This window comes from Podarcis muralis, chromosome 1, assembly GCF_964188315.1.
Source record: "Podarcis muralis chromosome 1, rPodMur119.hap1.1, whole genome shotgun sequence".
In the NCBI taxonomy this organism is placed as follows: domain Eukaryota; kingdom Metazoa; phylum Chordata; class Lepidosauria; order Squamata; family Lacertidae; genus Podarcis; species Podarcis muralis.
Window position 1 is genome coordinate 127,037,146 of NC_135655.1, and position 24,785 is coordinate 127,061,930.

The 24,785-nt window shown below is 40.5% G+C and overlaps 1 protein-coding gene across 4 annotated transcripts in view; it reads left to right on the forward strand.

The window, feature by feature from the left end:
• The window catches only part of BMPR2 (bone morphogenetic protein receptor type 2), an 84,465-nt gene that overhangs the window by 40,410 nt on the left and 19,270 nt on the right, over positions 1-24,785 (forward strand). For all 4 annotated transcript variants that reach the window (XM_028701668.2, XM_077918088.1, XM_077918093.1 and 1 more), the window contains exons 4-8: positions 1,736-1,915; positions 19,280-19,390; positions 20,851-20,942; positions 21,668-21,898; positions 23,238-23,352. In XM_028701668.2, the coding sequence (XP_028557501.2) occupies positions 1,736-1,915; positions 19,280-19,390; positions 20,851-20,942; positions 21,668-21,898; positions 23,238-23,352 (729 nt within the window). The remainder of the gene's footprint in view (positions 1-1,735; positions 1,916-19,279; positions 19,391-20,850; positions 20,943-21,667; positions 21,899-23,237; positions 23,353-24,785) is intronic.

The window sequence follows — 24,785 nt, forward strand, 5'->3', positions numbered from 1 at the left end:
TTCAAGCAGTGGCGTAGCGTGGGTTGTCAGCACCCGGGGCAAGGCAAGTAATTTGCGCCCCCTAACCCGTGGATTTGCCCTAACCCCAGATGTTGCGCCCGGTGCGGCCGGCCCCCCCTGCACCCCCCACACTACGCCACTGTTTTCAAGCATACTTTATAGAAATTTTTAATACATGACAGTCTAAAGTTCGATATGCTAGTGATTCATAGTATAAACTTAATAGAGCTGCTAAGTAGAAATAGATAAAACTGTACAAATTACAAGAAAGCAAAAACAAGGTCATAGTGCTTATGTTTAATGAAATTAGTAATAGGTAATAACAATGAATTAGAAGTGAGCATAGAGGATAGTCTCTAACAGAACACTGAGCAGTCTTGGAGAATAAGGATGATTAAATGAATAAGCCATACGAAAGAAGAAAGTTCCATTACTGATCATTAAGGGCCCCAGACTCTGAACTTCCATTTCTTTTTTTAAAAAAAATAAGTCTCTAGCCCTCTCAGAAGGAAAGTTATGAAGCAAAATATGTAATTAGACCCTAAAACTACATACAGTAATGAAAAAAAGAAGTTTTTTGGGAGCAGGGCATGGGAACATGCAAAAGTGGTGTAAATACATGGTACCTCCCTTAAAAGCTGAAATGTTACATGCAGGTGCATCAACTAAATCAAAGTATGATATTTAAAGAACCAGCATAACCAGAAGTTGTTGGAAACCTGAAGGCAAAATGCCAGGATAATGCAAACTCGCTTACGCAGTTGGGAATGCTTCACCTGTGGTTTGTTTCAGAGGTCAACAGTTCAGGAGTCTTGATAAATTTTAGCCACACTATTTTGCTCCCTGTCTTAGCTCAGGAAGAATCACTGCATACTTGAATTGAATACTTTGCTCTGTCCACTTCCTGCATGCCAGACATGATGACCCCTGCAATTGTATGTGTAATCTGTTGGTCTGGTGTGGTAGAGAAATGAATCAAGAACATGCATTAGTTTCAAAGGGCTCCTGTCAGCCTCTGACTAACCCTTGAACACACACACACACACACACACACACACACACAGACCTGAAGTGGAATGAAAGGACTGGTATGCAGCTGATAGTGTAAATGAGTCACAAATCAGTAAACCAATGAAAAATTTGAAGACAGTATGGTGCATTTGATATTTTGCCAGGACCAGGTTGTTATGGTCATAGGACTGTTTAGTTTTGGGACAACAGACAGTGGTTACATTGTTGGAATGAAAAGAACCACCGCAAATATGTTTGTGTAGGCTTTTATATGCTTTAATACAACTTTCCTTACACGAAATTGAATCTGTTTTCAGCATTAAAGCATTAGTACAAAATGCACACCTCAATAGTGAAATCCACCTACATAAGAGAATGCAGTTAAATTGGCTAAAGAAAGTGCATAGTCCAAGTCACATAAAACCCATTTAAGAGAAGGAGCATATATTTAAAAACGGAGGATGAAAGAAAAATGTCCTAATGTCAAAAAGTCATGGAGCTGCAAAAGACCCTACACATAGTCCCAGCAGGTGACACTTCTCTTAGGGAAAGGATTCAGAGCAGTGTGTCCCTGGTCTTAAAAGGCAGAGGGTTTTTTTTAGGTGAGAGACAAATCTAATAAGAGCATGAAGTTGAGGAGCAAAACATGTAGAAAGTTTCACAAGCTAAATAAATAGCCAAAAGAAATACTGCTATTTGATTTACAACCTTTTCCCCCCTCCAGGATGCTGGTCTCATATAGGAGACCCTGAAGACTGTCACTCTGAGGAGTGCATCGTCACAACCACCCCTTCCTTGGTTCAGAATGGGACATATCGTTTCTGCTGCTGCAGTTCCAACTTGTGCAATCTCAACTTCACAGAGAATTTTCCACCAGCAGACCCTACCGATGGAACGCCTTTCAGTGAGTCAGAGTGCTTCAGGCTGTGTGATAATCATGATTTAAGAGCAACTGAGAAAGCATTGCTACTAATAGACTCCACATGCAATGCACTGATGAGAACTTAAAGATTGAAATTAACTTTGTTTTTCTATTAGTATGTAAGCTATCTGTTGTATTATACAATGTTTCACCTTAAAAATGATTTAGGCTTCACTTGTATATCCTTTACAACATTGTGGCAATATTGTTTTGCCATGGTCTTATTCTCCATGTAGAAGACCTATTTGTTCTTCCTCTTGCTTTGAAATAGCTCAAAATACCCTTTTTAGTCATTTAACCTCTCTTGCAAGGTTGAGCTTGGTTCTGAGCTTTAGTCCTCCTGACCTTCTCCCTGAAAGTGTCAGCGTCTTTATATCCTTCCTTTGTGATTTGCTTCTTCCATTATACATGCCCTTTTTAAATCTCAGCTCATCTAAAAGCTCCTTATGCAGCCACACTGGTTTCTTTAGATGCCTCCTACTTCTCTTCCTTGTTGGAATTGTTTGGATTATGCCTTCAATATTTCACCTTCAAGAAACTGCCAGCCATCATGAACTCTTTGCATATTTCTAAAAATGAGATCTCACCCTGTAGTTCCTGGAGCTGGCACAGTGGTTTGTTTGTTTTTTAAAAAAAAGCCCTCCCCCCCCCTCCATTCTAGATTTGACTCTGTCCTGCATGATGGTTAGGTGGCTTTGGAATAGTTCAAACATGGGAATCTGTGAGGCTACTGCAAAGGAGAACACAAATCATAACCACAGCAGTACAGAATTGTACTAGGCATATGGAGGTTACATTTTGCATTGCTATGTTGTTTTTCCTACTTCTGCTTAGCTATAACTAAGCTGAGACTAGGATCACACTCTGATAGAAAATATCTGGAATGGCAACACGACCCAAAGCTATCTTTTACTTCCAGGCTAACGGGAGATAACTGCCTATATATTTACAATCGTTTATTTGCTATCTATCTCCAGTGCCCAGCTTTAGATTTATTTTTTGAATTGCAACATTGGAAGACAATTTAGACATTGCTCTGGCTTGTGTGTAGATGTCAAAATACATATAGTCCTGGAAAACAAGTAATGCTCCTAATTAGCTGCAAATGCTGTATATTAAGAGCATATGTTTTCAGACATCAACAAAGAATTTAAATTTGTATTTAATATAATCTGCATATAACCATTAATATTGTGTAGAAGGGATTATGTTTTTATAGTGAGGGAGCCTTAAGGCAACATAGGAGGAAATAATGGAAATCTATTGTGTGGTATTTAAACAATGTGATTTCAGAAACTGGGGTGTTTGACAGCTAGAAAGGAATATTGTTCAATGTTCTATATGTATAAATTGAGGCTTCGCAAGGAACCACGAAGAGGATAAATTATTTGTAGTAAGAATCTGAAGTGGTCTTCTTTGGGTTCATATTCCCTGTTGCTATTTCATCTCATTGTTTTCATTATAATTTATATTGGAAGAAACTGATATTACTAACCAGTACTGAAGTGCAGGGCTAAACTGAACTTTCATCTTAAAAGAACAAAATAAATATTGCTCTCAATATCTGCTGGAAATTGATAGTTATGGAGAGTTAAATGGTATACAAATCATGCAATTTGGACTTACTAGTATTCCCTAATATTCCCTAACAGGCAAGTGCTGAGTAAGCATCCTGCAAGCCCCATACTGTAAGACTGTAAACCTCTCAGAACAATAATTAGGCCACATATGCATTGTTAATGTTTTGCAAGAGTGCTTTGCATACCAAGAGGAAATTTCTAATTCTGTTTTTTTTTTTAAAGATATTTATTGAAATTTTAAACAGTAAAACAAACTTCACAATCAAAACAAAAAAAGAAAAAACACTATCACAATCCAATAAAAACAGAAAAATACAATAGAAAACATAAAAAAGGTAGAAGAGGGGGGAAAAACATAAAAAAAACATAAAAATCCAATTTCTTACTTGTTGTTTTCATAACCCTCCTTCCTGACTTCCTCACATCTCCCTTTTCTGTGTTCCCTTTTACACAATCGTATTCAGCAGTGCCTTACCCTCTTTCAAATCTTATTCTATATTATACATTTCAACTATTATGTCTCCAATTTTGCCTTTATATCACTTTGTTTAAGTTTGACATAATGTTATTCTAGCTTTTTCACCCTTATTCTTATAAAACATTTTTTACATAATCCTTTCAACTATATCACTAATGCCATATTATCTTTGTATCCTGCATCATTTTAGCATTCAAACATTTTGCAATGTTTTTGCAAGTAGTCTTTAAATTTCTTCCAGTCCTCTTCCACTAACTCTTCTCCCAGGTCTCGGGAAATTTCTAATTCTGGAGCAGAATTGTTTCTTTAATAGTTAGATGATTTATGATCAGTAGCTGTGCTTGAGAAACAAAATGAACATACAGGTGCCTTAAGGTTGGAAGGCAGAAAGAATAGTAGGTGGGAGATAAAGAGGGGGGTCACCATAGTACTGTTGTTTCATTGGCTGAAGAGCAGCATGCTACTCTGTGACTGCCAGTTTTGCCTCTCTTTGTCCCCGGCTTGAAAAGCTACTGTGCTGTGATCTGTTTTCCTATGTGTTTTCCTTTGCTCTGCCCCTCCTCCCCTTTCCCTCCCTCACTCCCAGGTTGTGGGAAAGAAAGAAACTAACAGGTCCCCCTTTCTTTCTATTTTCCCTTCTAAACTTTCAGCATGCATTGTTGGATGCACTTGGAGTTTGTAAAAAAAAAGTTTAAGAAAAGAAAGGGGGAAGTGTTGACTCCCTTTGTGCAGCGCTTGTTCGGTCTCTTCTCCTGTACTAGGTGGCAGCACGCAATTGATATTATTCTTTCCCCTTTTAAAAAAGTGCTAACAGAACAAGGTGAGGTCTTGGTACACTGCAGATCAAAGTTGCTCTCATGTCCCCCATCTTATTTTCCCTCTCTGGGCCTGCATGGGGTACAGAGACACTCCCGGAAAATGACATGACCAGCATGATTTGCTCTACAGCAGTGATGGCCAAACTTGGCCCTCCAGCTGTTTTGGGACTACAACTCCCATCATCCCTAGCTAACAGGACCAGTGGTCAGAGATGATGGGAATTGTAGTCCCAAAACAGCTGGAGGGCCAAGCTTGGCCATCACTGCTCTACAGCATTGCCTGTACTACAATATTGCATTGCTGTACTAAGAAATAAATAAATTGAAGGCGGGCATGTTCTCTTCAGGGCTGCTGTAGTAGTGAGGGATAAAATTTACTTCTCAGCTTTTCTTCTGCTTCCATCACTGCAGCTTCAAGTCAGGAAGGGGGAGTGTGTTTTGAGTAGATAGATCCTGGCAAAGAAGGCTTTTTGCTGAAGGAGAAAACTAACAAAGATAATCAGAGGGCAGTTCAGAATTCTTCTCCAGCTTTTTATGCTTTCTTTCAAGACAGAATAATTTCAGAGTTTTAAAAACTTGCCTGCAGTTTGAAGAAACTTTTAAAAGTTCCCAAAGTTCATTTTGAAGTCCAAGCTTGGGGACTTTTGTTTGATAGCATCTTGGCGAAAAAGTACAATGTAAACCTTGTTTTATGCATTGCTAAGGCCATTCAGAGATTCAGTGTGCCATCTGGGACACGGGTGGCGCTGTGGGTAAAACCTCAGCGCCTAGGACTCGCATGGTTGGCGGTTCGAATCCCCACGGCGGGGTGCGCTCCCATCGTCCGGTCCCAGCACCTGCCAACCTAGCAGTTCGAAAGCACCCCCAGGTGCAAGTAGATAAATAGGGACCGCTTACCAGCGGGAAGGTAAACGGCGTTCCGTGTGCTGTGCTGGCTCGCCAGATGCAGCTTGTCACGCTGGCCACGTGACCCGGAGGTGTCTGCGGACAGCGCTGGCTCCCGGCCTATAGAGTGAGATGAGCGCACAACCCTAGAGTCTGGCAAGACTGGCCCGTACGGGCAGGGGTACCTTTACCTTTACTAGGGCCATTCAAAGATTCAGTGTGCCATCTGGAAACCAATTAATGCATTGCAATACCCATTCCCTGTTATTTTGTCTTGGTTTATCTCTTGTGGTACATTCTCTAGTTTGCCAGAAGTTCTAAATAAACATTAGTGTTGTAGTTAGTTTACTGATACCATCTTGTGAATAGCTAAGGACTGACTGTGTTTCACGCTACTACAATTTCCCAAAGTTATGGGTACTGGTGGATGAGTTGAAGCAACAGCTGTGTAGACTTAAGACAGCCCTGCTTCTGCCTCTGTTTATACCAGGGTAAAAATTGGTATATTTTTCTCTTAACGCAAAGATGGAATTCTAAAGGAAATTTTCATACACTGATGGAAATTATGGCACTTGTCTGAGCCTGGTTCATGCTCACTGCATAGCTGGGTTTTTAAAGGCTTATTCACATTGCACTGTAGCCAAACTAGTGTGCGATCTAAGGTAAGAAAACAGATTTTAATAAAATGTTTGGTATGAATTAAGGTGGTTCCAAATATTTCCCAGAATTTAAACTTGCAAACACAAGTTTAGCCAACAAATACTTCTGATTCACACATCACACATGAGGGTTTTAACACCATGTGGAATGTTAGTTAATTATGATTTATACTGAAATCATTGCCTTCATGGCTAAAGGATCCTTGAGATCTTTCTCCTCATTGTTATCACTTTATTAGGTGGTGGTCCTTCTCTGTTCTATTCCCTTAGAAATATACATAGGAATTCCCTGTTACTTGTTTGCTTGCATTTTAAATGGACTATATCCATTTAAACTTCAGTTTATAGTAAAAAAAAAAAAATTCCCCTTATTGCTCCAGTAGCACCCATCCTAGCATAATAGTTAAAAAGTAAACGTGCTGAGCTTTGTATGCTTTGTGTTTGTACGTACTTTGGAAATATGTGCTTCAGCACTGGAGAAATGAATCTGCAATCTTCAAAGAATTAAGCCTGAATAATGAAAAAGCAAAATTTGCATAAAATGTACATACCTGTTTAGTAAGCCAAGTTATGAATGAACCTAGTGTTCCCATATACAGCTACTTTATGTAAGTTGGCAGACAAGGCAGACAGGCTTGACTCTAGTTTCCCATTATGTCCAAACCAGGAAAGTATGGTTAACAGCTTGGGAGCACTCCAAAATATTAATTAAGCTGCAGTTTAAAGTTAGCTTAATATTGCGGCATGTTTCAAAGCTGTTAACTATCATTTCCTGGTTCAGGCGAAAAGGAAAACTATAGTCAAGGGAAAACTTACACAAAGGCAGGAGTCAAACAGTTGTGTATTGGGGGAATATATCTGGTTAATAAGTTGAGATCTGATTGTCTAAATGCTACTGGTGTAGTACAGCTTTGCTCCAGAGGAAAGCTGCTTTTAACAGCTAAAGGAGCAGCTTGTGTCTGAATTGCTCAACTTTGGCATTAGTATGAGAGAGCAGCAAACTAGTCATCATCTCTAATTATGTTGCAGGCACTAACTTCACAGTACTCGGCAATCGTGCTCAACAAAGCATGCACAATTGTAGCTGATGTGCCAGCTAATAGAAGAATGTCCCCTCCACCCCAGCAACAAGATGTCAGGCTTAAACTGCAGGTGGAAAATGTAGTATTACAGCAACAGAAGTACTAGCCCAAAGAATGACTCCTGTGTCCCTATCGTAATTGAGTAACACATGCACATTTTATGATGAAAAAAAATCCCCTGGAAAGGGCCCAAGAAGCATTTATTTACATTCTCCTGTCAATGACTTGAATTCATTACCTCTCCATAGCTTCCACAATTTGAACATTTTCAGCCCCCTAGAGATTATGCCTAACTAGTATTGTGTTGTACTATTCTTGGAATGCATCTTGTGTTTTTGCAAATAATATTTAAACATAAATAAAAGGCACATTGCTCAGTTGCTATAGAAACCAAGATCGTATTAGCAGGCTATGAGCCATTTTGTTCGCTGTGTTTTCTCTTAGCACTGGCTCAATGATGAGAAGTGAGATACTTGTTTTATGGTTCTTGGGTTTTTTTAAGAATAGGATTTTGGCTATTATTAGAAGACGAAAAAAATCTTTCAGATTGAGAATAAATGAATATTTGTATCAGACATTTTTAGGAATGCCTGGGTTTAATCATGTTGTGCATTCCAATATTAATCCAACCACGTCAATATTTAAAAAATACAGATTTATTAAATGTTATTTTAAGCCTTAGCTGAAATAACATTTCTAAATTATTTGATATTGCAAAGCTATTCACATACCACCATTCCATAAAACTGGTAGGTTGTATAGCTGACATAATTTAAGCCTCATTATAGTTTCATACAAGTTTTTATTTATTTGTATTATTCATACAAATAAACAATATTAGGTAGCAGACGTCTTAAACCTGATAGTATATAGTTCAGTATGGATAATGACCTGAAGGCTGTGGAAGCTTCTGCACATACCAAATAGTCTTTAGGGCATTTTCCATATTGAACCATATGCTATCAGGTTTAAGAGGTCTGCTACTTAATATCATTTATGTTTATGATTAATACAAATTAATACAAAATACTTGTATAAAACTATAATAAGAACCATGTGGAAGACACAGAAAGACTGTGAAAACTGTTCAGGTTATGAAAACCAGAGGCAGTTTTGCATCATTCTTGTTTTGCAAGGCTAACAGTGTAACAGTTCATTTTTTTTCTTTTCACTGTCACTAAATTGCTAAGCCACTATGTAAATTTGGGCAGTTTAAGAAGCGCATCTGTTAAACGAAGCTAAAAATGCATGACCCGCAGTGAACAATTGAAATGGAATTTTCTTTGAAATGTTTCTTCAGGACACCAATAAAAACTTTTTAAGGAAGAGGTAAAATGATAGCTTCTAGATAAGTATCATATGCTGTAAAAATACAGCATGTTGTTTGAGTGCAGTTGTTGCATAAGAAAATAACGTATGTCTAAGAGTGCAATTGAAATATGATTCTTTGTATGAAATAATGAATGCAAGTGTGCTTGCCTACGAGTTAAATGATTTGGGGGGCAGGCCAGCTCTCTCCCCCTCCCCACCCCATATTTCTCAGGGAAAGCGAAAATTCACTAATCCGTAGACTACCTTTCTGAGCGAGGCTGTGAAAAAAGGAGGGGGCCCCAGCAGTTGCATTGTCTTGAAACCATCCTTTGCGGAAAACACAGCAGGGTTGTTCTTTCTTTGACACAGTAAAACCAGACAAAGGCTGAGTGTAGCAAGGAAGCAGACGGCACGCCTCCAGCCAGTGCCCCGGCCTGGCTCCAGGATTTGTAAACAGAAACATCCCAGGCTCCAATAAGGCAGACGGCGGCTCCCCGTCTGATCTGCATGCAGGAAGTGCCTGCTTGTACAAGTCTTGCCATCGCATATAAGCACCCATGAGCTGTTTAAATTTGCCAGAGCTGCCTTTCTGTGAACACGGGAGAAGCCAGGGTGTTTTAACTGCTTAGAGGAACACAGCATGCTTTATATGCAGCATACTTAAATGTGAGAGACCATGCAGTCACATGAAATGTTCAGAGGTGCATGGGCGTATGTATTTTAGTGGGGATCAAGCTTTATGTTTGGGGTGGAGGGCAGAAAAGAGTTATCTGCAATGCAATCGGTCAGCTAGTTAAATATTTGTATTTATTTGTTTGATTGTGGGGGCAGCTGCCCCCAATCCCCCCGGCTACGCCCATGCAAAGGAATGTGTGTGTTTTCTCTTGGAGTATAAAAAATCCACAATGCACTCAGATTTTAAGGAAAGTAAACTTGATCAAGCAAACTACAGCTCAGCCTTTAAAATTCCAAATCTGTTGAACAAAAGAAAACAGCTTACAACAAAAGGGCAAAGTGTGGTACATTCAGTTCCTTAGTACAGTGGTACCTTGGGTTACATACACTTCAGGTTACATACGCCTCAGGTTACAGACTCCGCTAACCCAGAAATAGTACCTCGGGTTAAGAGCTGTGCTTCAGGATGAGAACAGAAATCATGCTCTGGTGGCACCGCAGCAGCGGGAGGCCCCATTAGCTAAAGTGGTGCTTCAGGTTAAGAACAGTTTCAGGTTAAGAACGGACCTCCGGAACGAATTAAGTACTTAACCCGAGGTACCACTGTATAACAAATTACATAAATCTTATCAGTTCAAATCATGCATATAGAGGTGGTGTTTTTTTTAAAGTAGCACTATTTGCAGATTTCCGGGCTGACTTTGGCGCACGTATCCAGGAGGAGAGCTGCAACTATTTAAGAAAGCCCATCTGTCTTAAGTGCCTGTGTGCCTCGAAGTTCCATCACGTGGCTTGCCTTGCCTTTTCTCACTACTCTTTCAGCAGGAAAGATGTAGCTCAGTGTTGACTTCTCTGGAGGACAGGTCAGCTGGAAGGAGGAAGCTTAGCTTGAAGCCTCCAGGCTTCCCCAAGACTAGTGGTAAAGCACTGTCTGACTATGGAAAATGATTGATTGATCTTGCCGTCACGGAAAGGAGACAGTTGCTGCTGGCTTGGTAATTTGCTTCTTCCATGCTCATTAACTATTTGAGGCCACTTCACATTGCAGTGCTTAATTTTGAGAGGTGCTATGGATAAAATCTGCAGCTGTGCAAGCAAACATGTATCCTTATCGTTAGATAAGAGGAAATTGGGTATTATTACTCCAGGAGTAAAAGGCACACTGTGTATGCTCTGAGCATACATCTTTATTTGCTCCTTCATGTGTTTTGTAGCCATTCTGGAGCCAGTGTGGTGTAGTGGTTAAGAGCGGTAGACTCGTAATCTGGGGAACCGGGTTCGCGTCTCCGCTCCTCCACATGCAGCTGCTGGGTGACCTTGGGCTAGTCACACTTCTCTGAAGTCTCTCAGCCTCACTCACCTCACAGAGTGTTTGTTGTGGGGGAGGAAGGGAAAGGAGAATGTTAGCCGCTTTGAGACTCCTTTGGGTAGTGATAAAGTGGGATATCAAATCCAAACTCCTCCTCCTCCTCCTCTTCTTCTTCTTCTTCTTCTGCAGTAGTTCCAGCCTTCCTGGAATTCAGATTCCAGAAACTTGTATTGAGGTACTACCACTTAACCCTTTGGCTGCATAGATCATGCAAGGCTGTGATATGTGATCCTTGGGGTCCCTTCCAACTCTACAATTCTGTGATATATAAAAACTGACTATGGCGTAACATTGTATTGAAACTGCTAGGAGAGATTATCTGGAAGCTGGTAACCTCAACTCAAGTCTCCTTTTCATAAGATTCCAGAAGGCAGTGGGAGGTTCTGAACTGGAATTTGATGGGTGAAGGACTGATGATTTAATCCAGACCAACTGGAACTGGTGTAAATGTTTTTTATGCTGTGCTTATGCTATCTGGAGTTACCTGTTTAGAATGCACATCACTGAGTCTTGTTTTCTTATTGTGGCACATATCACAGTCTGTTTTGTTCTGCTTCTAGTAAACCACCAGGCCTCATCCCCTAGTCCCGCTCATGGGTGTCTCTGTTTTTAAATTTGTGAAATGTCAGAGACCATATAATTACCATACCACCAAGCCTTACTAGAAGAATTACTGTACAGGTCTGAATATAAGCTGCCCTAGAACAGGCTTCCTCAACCTTGGCCCTCCAGATGTTTTTAGCCTACAACTCCCATGATCCCTAGCTAGCAGGACCAGTGGTCAGGGATGATGGGAATTGTAGTCTCAAAACATCTGGAGGGCTGAGGTTGAGGAAGCCTGCCCTAGAATATATACTGAACCCCTAATATGAGGTCTCTTTGAAAGGAATGTACTGTATATATACCACAAATCTTGGGCACCATCCAGTGCTTTTGCAATTTAGAGAACCTGTGAAACCCCTTTGTTTTCCTACATGTCAGGCTTCCAGCACCACCTGTTGAGTGGAGCAAGTGATCCTTTTACAAAACTACTGAAGGTTAGAGTTTCAAGTATAAGTTCCATCCATGGTCTCAGCTTAAATCACATCTTCTCTACCTGTAAGAGCGCAGTTATCAGCTGCTCTCAGATTTTATACAAGCCTCCTTTTTTTTAAGGGGTGTGTGTGGCCTATATTCAAACTAAAAAAGGTAAAGGGACCCCTGACCATTAGATCCAGTTGTGGCTGACTCTGGGGTTGCAGCGCTCATCTCACCTTATTGGCTGAGGGAGCCGGCGTACAGCTTCCGAGTCATGTGGACAGCATGACTAAGCCGCTTCTGGTGAACCAGAGCAGCGCACGGAAACGCCATTTACCTTGCCGCCAGAGCGGTACCTATTTATCTACTTGCACTTTGACGTGCTTTTGAACTGCTAGGTGGGCAGGAGCAGGGACCAAGCAACGGGAGCTCACCCCGTCTTGGGGATTCGAACTGCCGACCTTCTGATCTGCAAGTCCTAGGCTCTGTGGTTTAACCCACAGCACCACCTGCGTATGGTACTATTCTACAAACTCTTCTTCCCAAGCAGTTGCATCACCAGGAAATTTCATTACTTAGGCTTAGACTTAGGCTTAGAGCTAGGAAAAGGCTGCTTTGAGAATGAATAGTGTTTTACGCCTTCTGGCATGTGCCTAGCAGTAGGCAGATTCTGTGACTGAAAACCGAAACGAGAACTTGTTGCCACAATTTTAAAAAGAAGTTACAGCATTTTGAACTAAAAAAATCTTGGGTCAATTTCAAATGAGCATTTCCTCCTCTGTAGAATAAGGCAAAATCCACACAAATTGTACAGCAAACACCTATGAGCAGGAATCTTAACACCTTGCTTGGAAAAATCTTCATAGATATTACATTTTGATTGATATTATTTTGCAGTGAGAAAAGTTGTTATGGAATATGTCATTTGTACTTGAAGCAACACCATTGTTAATATATTAGGGTAAACCTAATTTTGCTGGCCATAAGATATAACTATTAGTTCAAAATAATGCAAATAAAGTTCAGTGTTAAATCAAGCAGTGCCATAAAACACTTTACAACAGGATTACAGTAAATTTGGTATAACGTATTGTCTTTGTATCCAAATATCTATAGTTCCTTAAAGAATATGAGACTACTGCATGAGATCAAGGCATAATGCTAAAACAAGAATTAATGTTACGACAGTGAACTGGCACAAGCCCTGGGCTTGCACATTCCCCACTAACCCTTCCCCTTCTCTCCTTTGTACACAAAGAGAGGAAGCCTGAGCACGTCAATTTACTGCTTGGAACAAACAGTAGCTTCCCATAATAAAGTGTGACAGAAATTGGAGTTTGTTCCAAATAGCAAATAGAACATAAGGTTTCTAGACACTAATAACCCAACGATAACCCAAGTGGTGCCCTCCAGATCTTGCTGGACATCAGTTCCCATCTGTCCCAGCCGGCATGACCAATGTGGTTTGTGTTTACTCTCCAAACTAGAATTGCAAACATGGTTTGAAGCCGTTTTGTCATTCTGGTTTGCTGGGGGAAGCGCAGACCATGGCTTGCTGGTTCAACGTGTGTTGGCAAACCAGTTGAAGCAGAGTATGAAAGAAGAGCAGAGAGTGCATGAGTGCAAGGCTCCTGTAGCACCAAAGCATGATTTAGCATTACATGTGAATCATTTCCATATGATTTCTGTAGCTCCATGTGTGAGAGTAACAACTTTTTTGTAGATATGCTAGTAACCTTTCCTGAAAACTCACAAAGTTGCGGCTGATATATTAGCTAAACCTGTTGAAATGAAAGTGCAAGAAATGAGAAAATACTTCACAGTGTGTAAGCATTTCAAATAATTTAGTGAGGTTTTTTTCGGCATCTCAATTTATTGTATTGCATATAGTCCTCTTTACTTGATGTTCTGCTTAATAATAAACTGCACTTAATTAAAAATAGCTGCAATTAGCTTGGATTATAGTGAGAAGAAGTGCCACCAGGTGTCCCAGAATGCAACTATAATCTGACTTTGGAAGAAGCTCAGTCATAAGTATGGGGTAATGGTTTGAGAAGCTGGATTTAATTAAACTCAATGTTGCACTGCTTAGCATTATTAAAACTGTGATAAACTGGTACCTCTTTGTATGTGAATACTCTTCGTTTTGATTGAAATCTAGTTTCATAAAAGATGACACAGAAGCAAATGAAGTCTTAGGGTGAAGCTCAGATGTTCCAAATCCAGATAACCTCCCTAGTTTTGTCAGAATGATTGGATTGCGGAGGAGCTCATTAAGTCATTCCCGTGCACAAACACTTGCATTCGAACAGCCAACAAGGCAGTACAAAAGCAAAACATATGGTTTTGTATCTGGCCATAGCTTTGCCCAAGAGGCCTGATCCTGAAGCTAGTGTAGCAAAAGCAAAAGTAGTGCTTCCTAGCACCATTTTGAGCTGCTTTGCCCCTGGGATACCGGGAACAAATTCAACATGAGCTTCTAACAAAAGGACTTGGAAACTCAGTCTAAACCATTGTCATTTATCAAAGAAGTGGCCACTTAGATGCAACACTCATCTGATGCAAAATATACAACATCACTTTGCTTTTTTCAACATCCTTTTGTTGGTAACATCTCAAAACCATTTCCAGAACTTGCAGTCACAGCCTGTCAGATAACTCCTTTTTCCTGTAGTACTTCTGTTGTATTCAAAATTAATCCTTCAATACAACAGGATACTTATTTCATTCACAATAGAGCTATACACTCTCAGTGCTTTTACATGTACATCTGTGTGTTTAAGAAAACAATAAAAATAATTCCATGCCCCAGGTAGTTATGAATATGACCCCAAATTGCTCCTTATGACTTCCTATTCTGAATACAGTGGTGCCTCGCAATACGAAATTAATCCGTTCCGCGAGTCTCTTCGTCTTGCAGTTTTTTCATCTTGCGAAGCACGGCTATTAGCGGCTTAGCGGCTCTTAGCGGCTTAGCGGCTATTAGCGGCTTAGCGGCTATTAACGGCTTAGCGGCTTTAAGAAAAAGGAAACAAACTCGCAAGAACTCGCAAGACGTTTCCTCTTGCGAAGCAAGCCCATAGGGAAATTCGTCTTGCGGAACGACTCAAAAAACAGAAAACTCTTTCGTCTTGCGAGTTTTTCGTCTTGCGAGGCATTCGTCTTGCGGGGCACCACTGTACTTTTATTCTACGAAATTGCGCAGGGTTAGTTTTATTCCACATGTCATTTCAGACAAGTGGTTTGGGGTTAATGTTTCCTATCCTGCCTTTTTAATTTTATCGCTTCAACCTATCCTGCTATCTTTCTCCCTCCATGCCTTTATTGTCCAGCTGAGATTTTAAAAAATCTCATCACTTTTCCCCTGGGCTGGTGGGTGACAAGTAGAACTAGTATCAAATTTAGACTTCCTTCTTGGCCGCACAAAAACTCACTCATGTTGATTTATATCCCGTCCAACGGAAGGCAGAGATTCACTGATAGACAGAAGAGGGGTTGCCAACCTTTTGGGGCCACTGGGTACATTTGGAGTTTACAAAAAGTGCCAAGGAAGCCATTGACAAAATGGCTGGGCTGAGGTGGGGATGTGGCATAACGCAAAACGACTGCCATATCTAAAAGAGCAGAAAGTGTCAGGACCACAAAATAGTGGAAGGATGCTTCTCTCCATCAGCTGCGTAGGAGAAAAGGTACCTGCTTCAACCACCACTACAATAATTCACAGATAGAGTGTATCTTCTCTGTTCAGAGCAGGTTGTTGTTGTTTTTTGGCGGGGGGAGATGTGTACAGTTCTGGCACCCCTTGATGCGTGAGCAGTGGCGAAGCTGCATGCTCTGGCACCAGGGGCAGAGAGCAGGTGGGGGCGTGGCTGGCGTGCATCCTGGGGGTGTGGCGCATGTCCCAGGGGCATGGTGTGCGTCCTGGGGCATGGTGTACCGTGCGGTGGGGGGGGTGCACAGCGCGTGTCAGGGAGAGGTTTGATCTTCTTGCAGTCCATGGGACTCTCAAGAGTCTCCTCCAGCTAGTGAGGGGGAATTGAGGCAGGCAGGGTGGAGGTATTGTCCTGGAGAAGGAAACTCTGGCGGAGGGAAACAAAGGAAGTGGAGTGAACATAATATTCCATATACACGTTTATCTAAACTAATAATTGTAAACGGTATTCTAGAACATGCTGTAAATAAAAATAAACCTGCTTCATTATAATCGCAGTCAGAATAAACTAATGTGGAAACAAAATTCTTTTGCATTTGGGATTTTAGCCCGAATGATTATTCTTCCTTGAGCATCTCAACGTACTAACAAATGAATTGCAACTGCAGTGCAAAAACAATTAGAATTAAACTAAACACAAAGCTCTGTTGGTCATTATGCTTTGTTCAACTACTTTATTAGTTCTGAATCAGAAATAAAATTGCAATGAAAAGATCAGTTAGTTTTATTCTGTAACTAGAAAATCATCTTGTTGCTGCAGAATCTTGGACAATGGCAGGATTAGAACTGATTTTAAACTTCATTTTTTCTCTCTAAATCATAATCTGAATTTACTAGGAAACATTCTTAAAGCCCAATCATACTATAATTTTCTTCCTTTGTGAGGTTCTAACAAATAGGAAGACACAAATAGCCTTACAGTGTGCCTAATCCAAGCATAATTCAAACCAAGTTAACAACTAGGAGCATTGTTTTATAGAGCAGCTTTATACCAGTGTGTTATTTTATGTGAAGGTCATCCAGCTAGAGACTGGCTGTGGACTTTGTTTAACCCCTGAAATAATTTCCAATTACTGCCCTGTGACCAGGAGGAGAAGTCAGCAAGATGAACAGTCATCTTTGTAGTCTCTCCCTTGTCCATGTAGAATTTAAGATAACTGAAAGAGAACTGCATCATGATTAGCTCTAAACATTTCAGTTAGTCTACACGAAGCTGAAGGTGTTGGGTATGGAAGGATGTTGGCAAATAGAAGCAGCTAATAGCTATTTGGAATGGGGGGGTAGGTGGTAGCTCTGGGGCCAGCTCTGTGGACAGAAAAGGCACATACTTTTGTAAGCTAAGAAAATTATTATTTATTTATTTATTTATTTATTTATTTATTTATTTATTTGTACCCCGCTCATCTGGTTTCCCCAGCCACTCTGGGCGGCTTCCACAGAGACAAAAAATACACTAAAATGTCACACATTAAAAACTTCCCTGAACAGGGCTGCCTTAAGATGTCTTCTGAATGTCAGGTAGTTGTTTATCGCTTTGACATCTGATGGGAGGGCGTTCCACAGGGCGGGCGCCACTACCGAGAAGGCCCTCTGCCTGGTTCCCTGTAGCTTTGCTTCTCGCAATGAGGGAACCGCCAGAAGGCCCTCGGCGCTGGACCTCAGCGTCCGGGCAGAACGATGGGGGTGGAGATGCTCCTTCAGGTATACTGGGCCAAGGCCGTTTAGTGCTTTAAAGGTCAACACCAACACTTTGAATTGTGCTTGGAAACGTACTGGGAGCCAATGTACGTCTTGCAAGACTGGTGTTATATGGTCTCAGCAGCCGCCCCCAGTCACCAGTCTAGCTGCCGTGTTCTGGATTAGTTGCAGTTTCCGGGTCACCTTCAAAGGTAGCCCCACGTAGAGCACATTGCAGTAGTCCAAGCGGGAGATAACAAGAGCATGCACCACTCTGGCGAGACAGTCCACGGGCAGGTAGGGTCTCAGCCTGTGTACCATGTGGAGTTGGTAGACAGCTGCCCTAGATACAGAATTGACCTGCGCTTCCATGGACAGCTGTGAGTCCAAAATGACTCCCAGGCTCCTGGTCCTTCAGGGGCAAAGTTCAGGATCTTTAATAAAAATTATTTTAAAAAGAAAAGAAAATGCAAGCCTTTTATTAGCATCTGAAGAGTCTTATTGGCGCCAAGGAACCAATATCAGCTACTTCATGGGAAACGACATTGAGAAAACATGGTGATGTGATGTGATGTTCTGCATGCAGTTAATGGAGGAAGGTTTTACCTCCACTGCCCAAGACGTTATGCCTCTGAATGTCAGTTCCTGGGAATGGCAAGAGGGGAGGGAGACTGCTGTTGCACTTGGGTAATGGTTCCGAGCTTCCCATGGGTGACTGTGAGGATAGAGTGCATGGGCCTATGGCTTGATCTAGAACTATCAAAACAAAAAGACCATATAAGATAGCTGCCAGCTACGATGATCAAAGCCTGTCCACATCAAAAGACAGCAGCAAATATCAAAGCCACGCAAGACAATGGTGCATCTCGATAAAAGGAGCTCTGGTAAAACACTTGCATGTAATTCTTTCTGTTTTGTTCTGATCTGTTGAGTGAAAGCTGATTGTTGTTGTTGTTGTTGTTGTTTAGTCATTTAGTCATGTCCGACTCTTTGTGACCCCATGGATCAGAGCACACCAGGCACTCCTGTCTTCCACTGCCTCCCGCAGTTTGGTGAAACTCATGTTGGTAGCTTCGAGAACACTGTCCAACCATCTCGTCCTCTGTCGTCCCCTTCTCCTTGTGCCCTCCATCTTTCCCAACATCAGGGTCTTTTCCAGGGAGTCTTCTCTTCTCATGAGGTGGCCAAAGTATTGGAGCCTCACTTCACGATCTGTCCTTCCAGTGAGCACTCATGGCTGATTTCCTTCAGAATGGATAGGTTTGATCTTCTTGCAGTCCATGGGACTCTCAAGAGTCTCCTCCAGCACCATAATTCAAAAGCATCAATTCTTCAGCGATCAGCCTTCTTTAAGGTCCAGCTCTCACTTCCATACATCACTACTGGGAAAACCATGGCTTTAACTATACAGACCTTTGTTGGCAAGGTGATGTCTCTGCTTTTTAAGATGCTGTCTAGGTTTGTCATCACTTTTCTCCCAAGAAGCAGGTGTCTTTTAATTTCGTGACTGCTGTCACCATCTGCAGTGATCATGGAGCCCAAGAAAGTAAAATCTCTCACTGCCTCCATTTCTTCCCCTTCTATTTGCCAGGAGGTGATGGGACCAGTGGCCATGATCTTTGGGTTTTGTTTTTGTTTTTTTGTTTTTGTTTTTGTTGGTGTGTTTTTTGATGTTGAGGTGAAAGCTGATACATAACTAGAAACTGAAATCCAGTTTTAATTTCTCAAAACTCTTTCCCTTTTTTTTTTTTTACCTTCCCACAGTAGGCTTGCAACAAGTTGGCAGGTTGCCTTTTCTGAAGACCGTAGTTTTGTCAGCATCTAAAAATAGTATTCCAAAGAGCAATGTTGTTTACCTTGTGTATCCTCAGAAAGAGCTATTGGACTTACTAAAATGATTAACAGCTAGATCCTTATCTTTAATTGAAGCGATTTTAACATTAAATAAAAAAAATTAGGGATATGTGATATAATCACCAGAGTAATACTTCAGTCTCATTTGCTTTCTACTGGGTATCCTAATTCTTTCTGAGAAACATGCCTTATATGAAGAAGCCATAATACATAGTTTTCTTTCTTTCAGATTCATCATATTCACTTCGCCGAGATGAGACAATTGTCATTGCTCTGGCATCAGTATCTGTATTGGCTGTTCTGGTGGTTGCCTTTTTCTTTGGATACAGAATATTTGGAGGTAAGCTTTGATGAGTGTGTTGTTAATTCTCATCTTTTGTTTTTCTTATCATGATCATTCCCGAGTTACTTACGCTTCTGTTTGGCAATCCAGTTTTTAAAATATAAAACGCATTATAACAAAACGTCCCCATAGCCTACCCAGAGATCAGAATGCAGGCAGCAATTTGCTGCCAGCTTCAGTAACATTCAGTCTGTTCCCTTTTCCCTGTGAGGGCCATGCTCCCAAAGCAAATCTCCAAGCTTTAATGTCTAGAGGGCCTGTCACATGCACCTTCTCTATTTTTCAGAGAGGTGCTACACAGCTACTGGAGGTTTTTCGTGGCAGTTGATGGTAACAAGAAAACCATAATAAAGGGGATGCATGTGACAAGGTGTTTTAGATTTTGCAGATAAGATTTTTTCCCCAAATTTTTTTTATTGGTTTTCACAACATTATAAACAAACAAACAAACAAACACATAAGAAAAACAAACATAAATCATAGCCTTATTGAAAATGACACTTATTAACATTGTTAAGTGACTTCCTTGCTTCCCCTTGGTTGAATTCCATTGCATAGCCTTTTAACGGTTTTCCAAATCACAGTTCTTATAAAATTTAACTTAAACATTAACATCCTTAAATCTTCACATTATGAAATTAAACATATTAATTCATCATTTAACATAAATAAAATCGTAAGCCAATTAAGTATCTGCAAGCTGTTTTCAGTTAATTTAACTTGACATATTTAACTAAGTAATCATTAATTTAATCCATTCTTCCTGGTACTCCTCCTCCTTCGTCGGCTAGCTCCGAAAAATCCCTCATCTTCATCTGCCATTCTTCTATCGTTGGTAATTCTTGGGTTTTCTACTTTTTAGCTAACAAAATACGAGCAGCGGTTGTGGCATACAAAAATAATTTAACATCTTTCTTGGGCAATTCCAAACCTGTTATTCCAAGAAGAAAGGCCTCTGGTTTCTTTATAAATGTATATTTCAACATTTTTTCCAATTCATTATAACCCTTTTCCCAGAAGTCCTTCACCTTGGGACAGGTCCACCACATATGATAAAAGGTTCCTTCCTTTTCTTTACATTTCCAACATAGATTGTCACAGTTATGATATATCTTTGCTAATTTTACAGGAGTCAAATACCATCGGTACATCATTTTCATTATATTTTCCTTTAACACAGTACATGCGGTGGGATTTTGCAGATAAGATCTTGAGGAACACAGCATGTTAGCTGTCCCGATTAACCTTGGCATAGGGAAAGTAATGTGCAAAACTCCATAGCTGGCATCAATTGGCCGTACTAATATTGGTTCTTCTAAAACTGCCACTCTGTCTAACGCTTTAAGTTGTTTGCAAGGTGTCTCCTGGATAGGTTTGTCCGTTGCCAAGACATTGTCAAGACCTCGGACATTTTGATGTGTAACACAAACTTTTTTTCCTGGCTCTTCTTTCATCAGGAGATCATAAACAAGGTATGCACAGTATAGACATGATGGAAGCAGCATCATCTGAACCCTCGTTAGATCTTGATAATCTGAAGCTACTGGAGGTAACTATGCCATTTGGAGTTTCTAGGTCTTTGCTCTTCGCATGAATTATGAATCACCTGATCAATTTAGTACAAGATGTTAATGCTTACTTTACATACATACAAGTTAGTATTTAAGGATTTTTGCAACCACACTGATAATCATTTAGCTAGATGCTACTTTTTTGTACCTGACAACTAGGTCATGATAAAGGGGCTATTCATTCATTCATTCAATATACTGACCTTCATCTTAAGATCTCTTTGTCCTATAACATTATCACTCGAGTATTTCTTCATAAATAAAACCGCTTGTATTCTCAGCTGGTGTTTAGAAAGACAAAATTAATATTTTTGTGGTTACTATATTCACAAGTTTGTGATGATCTGCATGCATGAAGCCCCATTTCTATTTTAATTTAACAAAGCCATGCCTCATCAAGCCAAGCTTAACATGAGCCATGTCTTTGAATCCTGTTATTGGGTTCTTCCTCTTCTTCTTTTTTCAGTAACAACAATTTCCACTTGTATATATGTTTCTTTAGATACTAAGATGAACTATATGCTCTACCATGTCAGAGTGAACTGTAGCACTGCAGTTGAAAGGCCCAAATCCATGGACAAAACTCAGTGCTCATGCTTACTGAAATCAAGAAATTTAAGTGGACTGTGCACTGGACTGTGGCCAAAATGTATATCGTATTAATGTGAAGTTCATCAAATGGTTACTTTTTTAAATTTCACAGCTTATTGGTCGAGGGCGATATGGAGCAGTTTACAAAGGTTCCTTAGATGAGCGTCCAGTGGCTGTAAAAGTATTTTCTTTCACTAATCGTCAAAACTTTATCAATGAGAGAAATATATACAGAATCCCACTTATGGAACACGACAATATTGCCCGATTCATTGTGGGAGATGAGAGATTCACTGCAGATGGACGGATGGAATACTTATTAGTGATGGAATATTATCCCAATGTAAGTAATAATTTAAAGAGAGTTACTTTATACACCTTTGGGAAGACAGAAAATTGATTTAAGTTGCAATTAATGTAAAAATATTCTGTGGGGATTTTACATTATTGTATTTTTAGTAAGAACAGGTCAGGTTCATTCATTCGTTTTATTTGTATGTTGCTTTTCCACACACAAAATGAGGCTTAAAGCAGCTTTCAACAAGGAAACGGATGCATTTCAAACAAATGCTACAAAAACATTTTCACAATAACATAGCAAAACAATAACGTAGCAGCAATTTCATAATAACATAGCAAAACAATAGCAAAGATAATGATATACCAAAAAAACCCCACATTCCAGTACTGCAAATCTAACAAGACTATTTAAAGAACATGCAGAATCGAACAGCAAAAATAAGAAGGGAGCTTCATAATTTCACCTTAGTCCTAGAAACACCCCTCCCATGATGTTGCTCACAGTCGCTTCGCTGCTTCTTATAAGGCTTCCACTGGTGGAACTACTACTCCCATGATATTAAAGAAGAAAATGCCAGGAGCTGCATTATATACGCATGAAAGGTTCTGTCACATTCTGGCATCACATTCTGAACCTAGAACATGAAGTAGTACCTAATATAAAGGTAAAGGGACCCCTGACCATTAGGTCCAGTCGTGACCGACTCTGGGGTTGCGGCGCTCATCTCGCTTTATTGGCCGAGGGAGCCGGCGTACAGCTTCCAGGTCATGTGGCCAGCATGACTAAGAACCAGAGCAGCGCACAGAAACGCCGTTTACCTTCCCGCTGGAGCGGTACCTATTTATCTACTTGCACTTTGATGTGCTTTCGACCTGCTAGGTTGGCAGAAGCAAGGACCGAGCAATGGGAGCTCACCCTGTCGCGGGGATTCGAACTGCCGACCTTCTGATCGGCAAGTCCTAGGCTCTGTGGTTTAACCCACAGTGCCACCCGCGTCCCAGAACCTAATATAGGGCTTTACAAATAGGAGCATGCTTAACCATGAATGGTTGTGTCACTGGAGCCTGGGATGCCCCCAGATGTCTCTTTCCTTTTCTCCTATAAGTGAGCAATTGTGAAATGTGGTTAAGTCGTTTGATTAAAGCTGCCTCAGAAAATACCATTTCTTTTGCCATCATGAAGCACATCTGGTGGACATGAGTGTCATTTTTAGATAAAGCCAACAGTAACCACAAACAAACTAGCACCTCTCTTCCTGTTAATGAAAGCAATAACCTAGGTCCACAAATTTTGAAATGGAGTATTGGAAATAAGTGTTGATTAAAAGTCTCTACAAGGGACTGATGACCCTAATAACATGCACTGCTTATTCCCTTTCCAGGGCTCTTTGTGCAGGTATTTGAGTCTTCATACTAGTGACTGGGTGAACTCATGTCGTTTGGCACACACTATAACTAGAGGTCTGGCGTATCTCCACACAGAGTTACCTCGAGGAGGTAAGGTCAGGGGTCTGCAGCTTTCCATAAAGATAATTTAGGATTTTCTGTTTGATAACAGAATCAAAGGATTTTTACAGATTTTTATTTTATGGTGATGCAAATATTTCTGCCATTAGAAATAAGCGACTCTTCTATACACTTTTTTTGCACCCATTGTGCTTTGTGTAAGTTCATTTGGAGCCTTCTTAAATAATTAGTAACTATGGTGAGGTGTCTTAATTTTGGCACTTGATTTATAATACATCATGCTTTATTTGCTTACACACTTAAATTATTTTTACCCTTCTCTTCAGCTGAAAAATGGCTCCAGTAACAGTATACTCTCAATGCATGCTGAGCAATGTATGATTGAAAAAGTAGCACAAAGCCTGAGAAAAATGGCCTGAGAAGTTGATTGCAAATAAAAATATATGGAACTAAGATTTTTTGAGTCATTTGTTACCCCACAGTAACTTTGAAGGCTGTTTTTAGGGAAAAAAAATAATTGAACAGAAATACCAAATAAGATCAGGTACAAAAATTACAGAATTACTCCATGTCTCTGACTCAGGCAACCAGATATTATGAATCAGAAGGAGGAGGAATGATAGCTCAGTTGGCAGAGCATGATACCCTTAATCTCAGGGTTGTGGATTCAATCCCTTCGTTGGGCAAAAGATTCCTGCATTGCAGGGGGTTGGACTAGATGACCCTCAGGATTCCTTCCAACTCAACAATTATATGATATATATGACTTCTTTGTGCATGGGGAGAAAGAAGAGACACTATTTTTGCCATATTTTTCTATGCTATTGGGTTGTATCTAACAGTATACATCTGCTGATCAAAATAATCTGTTGTCATGGCCTGCCCCAGGTAAAGAAGCACATATCTGATAGTTTGCACCTTGTCTGCAAGAGAAATGCTACAATGTCTAGCCTCTAGGCAGCTGTCCACAGGTCTGGGTCCTATAGAGCAGTGGGCCCCTTCCCCTCCTTCGGCTTATATACCCTCCTCTGAAAGCTGGATTTAGGCAAGGCAGATCTACCATAGATCACTGTTTTGTCTTAGCACATCTTATCGATAAATACGCCAAGAAAACCCGTGGGGTCTTATATGCAGCCTTCATTGATTTGAAGGCTGCCTTTGATTCAATTTCACGAGTAAGGCCAAATTGAATACATCCAGTATAGATTAAAGATTATTATTTTTGATTAGTGGCCTATATAAAGATACTGTGCTGTACGTAAGATCTTCCACAAATGGCCAACTCATAGGCCTTGTACCAGCCGCCAAGGGGGTTAAGCAAGGCTGCATTCTAGCCCCAGCTTTATTTAACCTATATATCAATGATATGGTTAAAAGCTTAACATCTCCGGAGTTTCATGCTCCTAAATTAGCCGCAAACCCTCCTCTGACGGGTTGCATGGCTACAACCTGAAACATCTCCT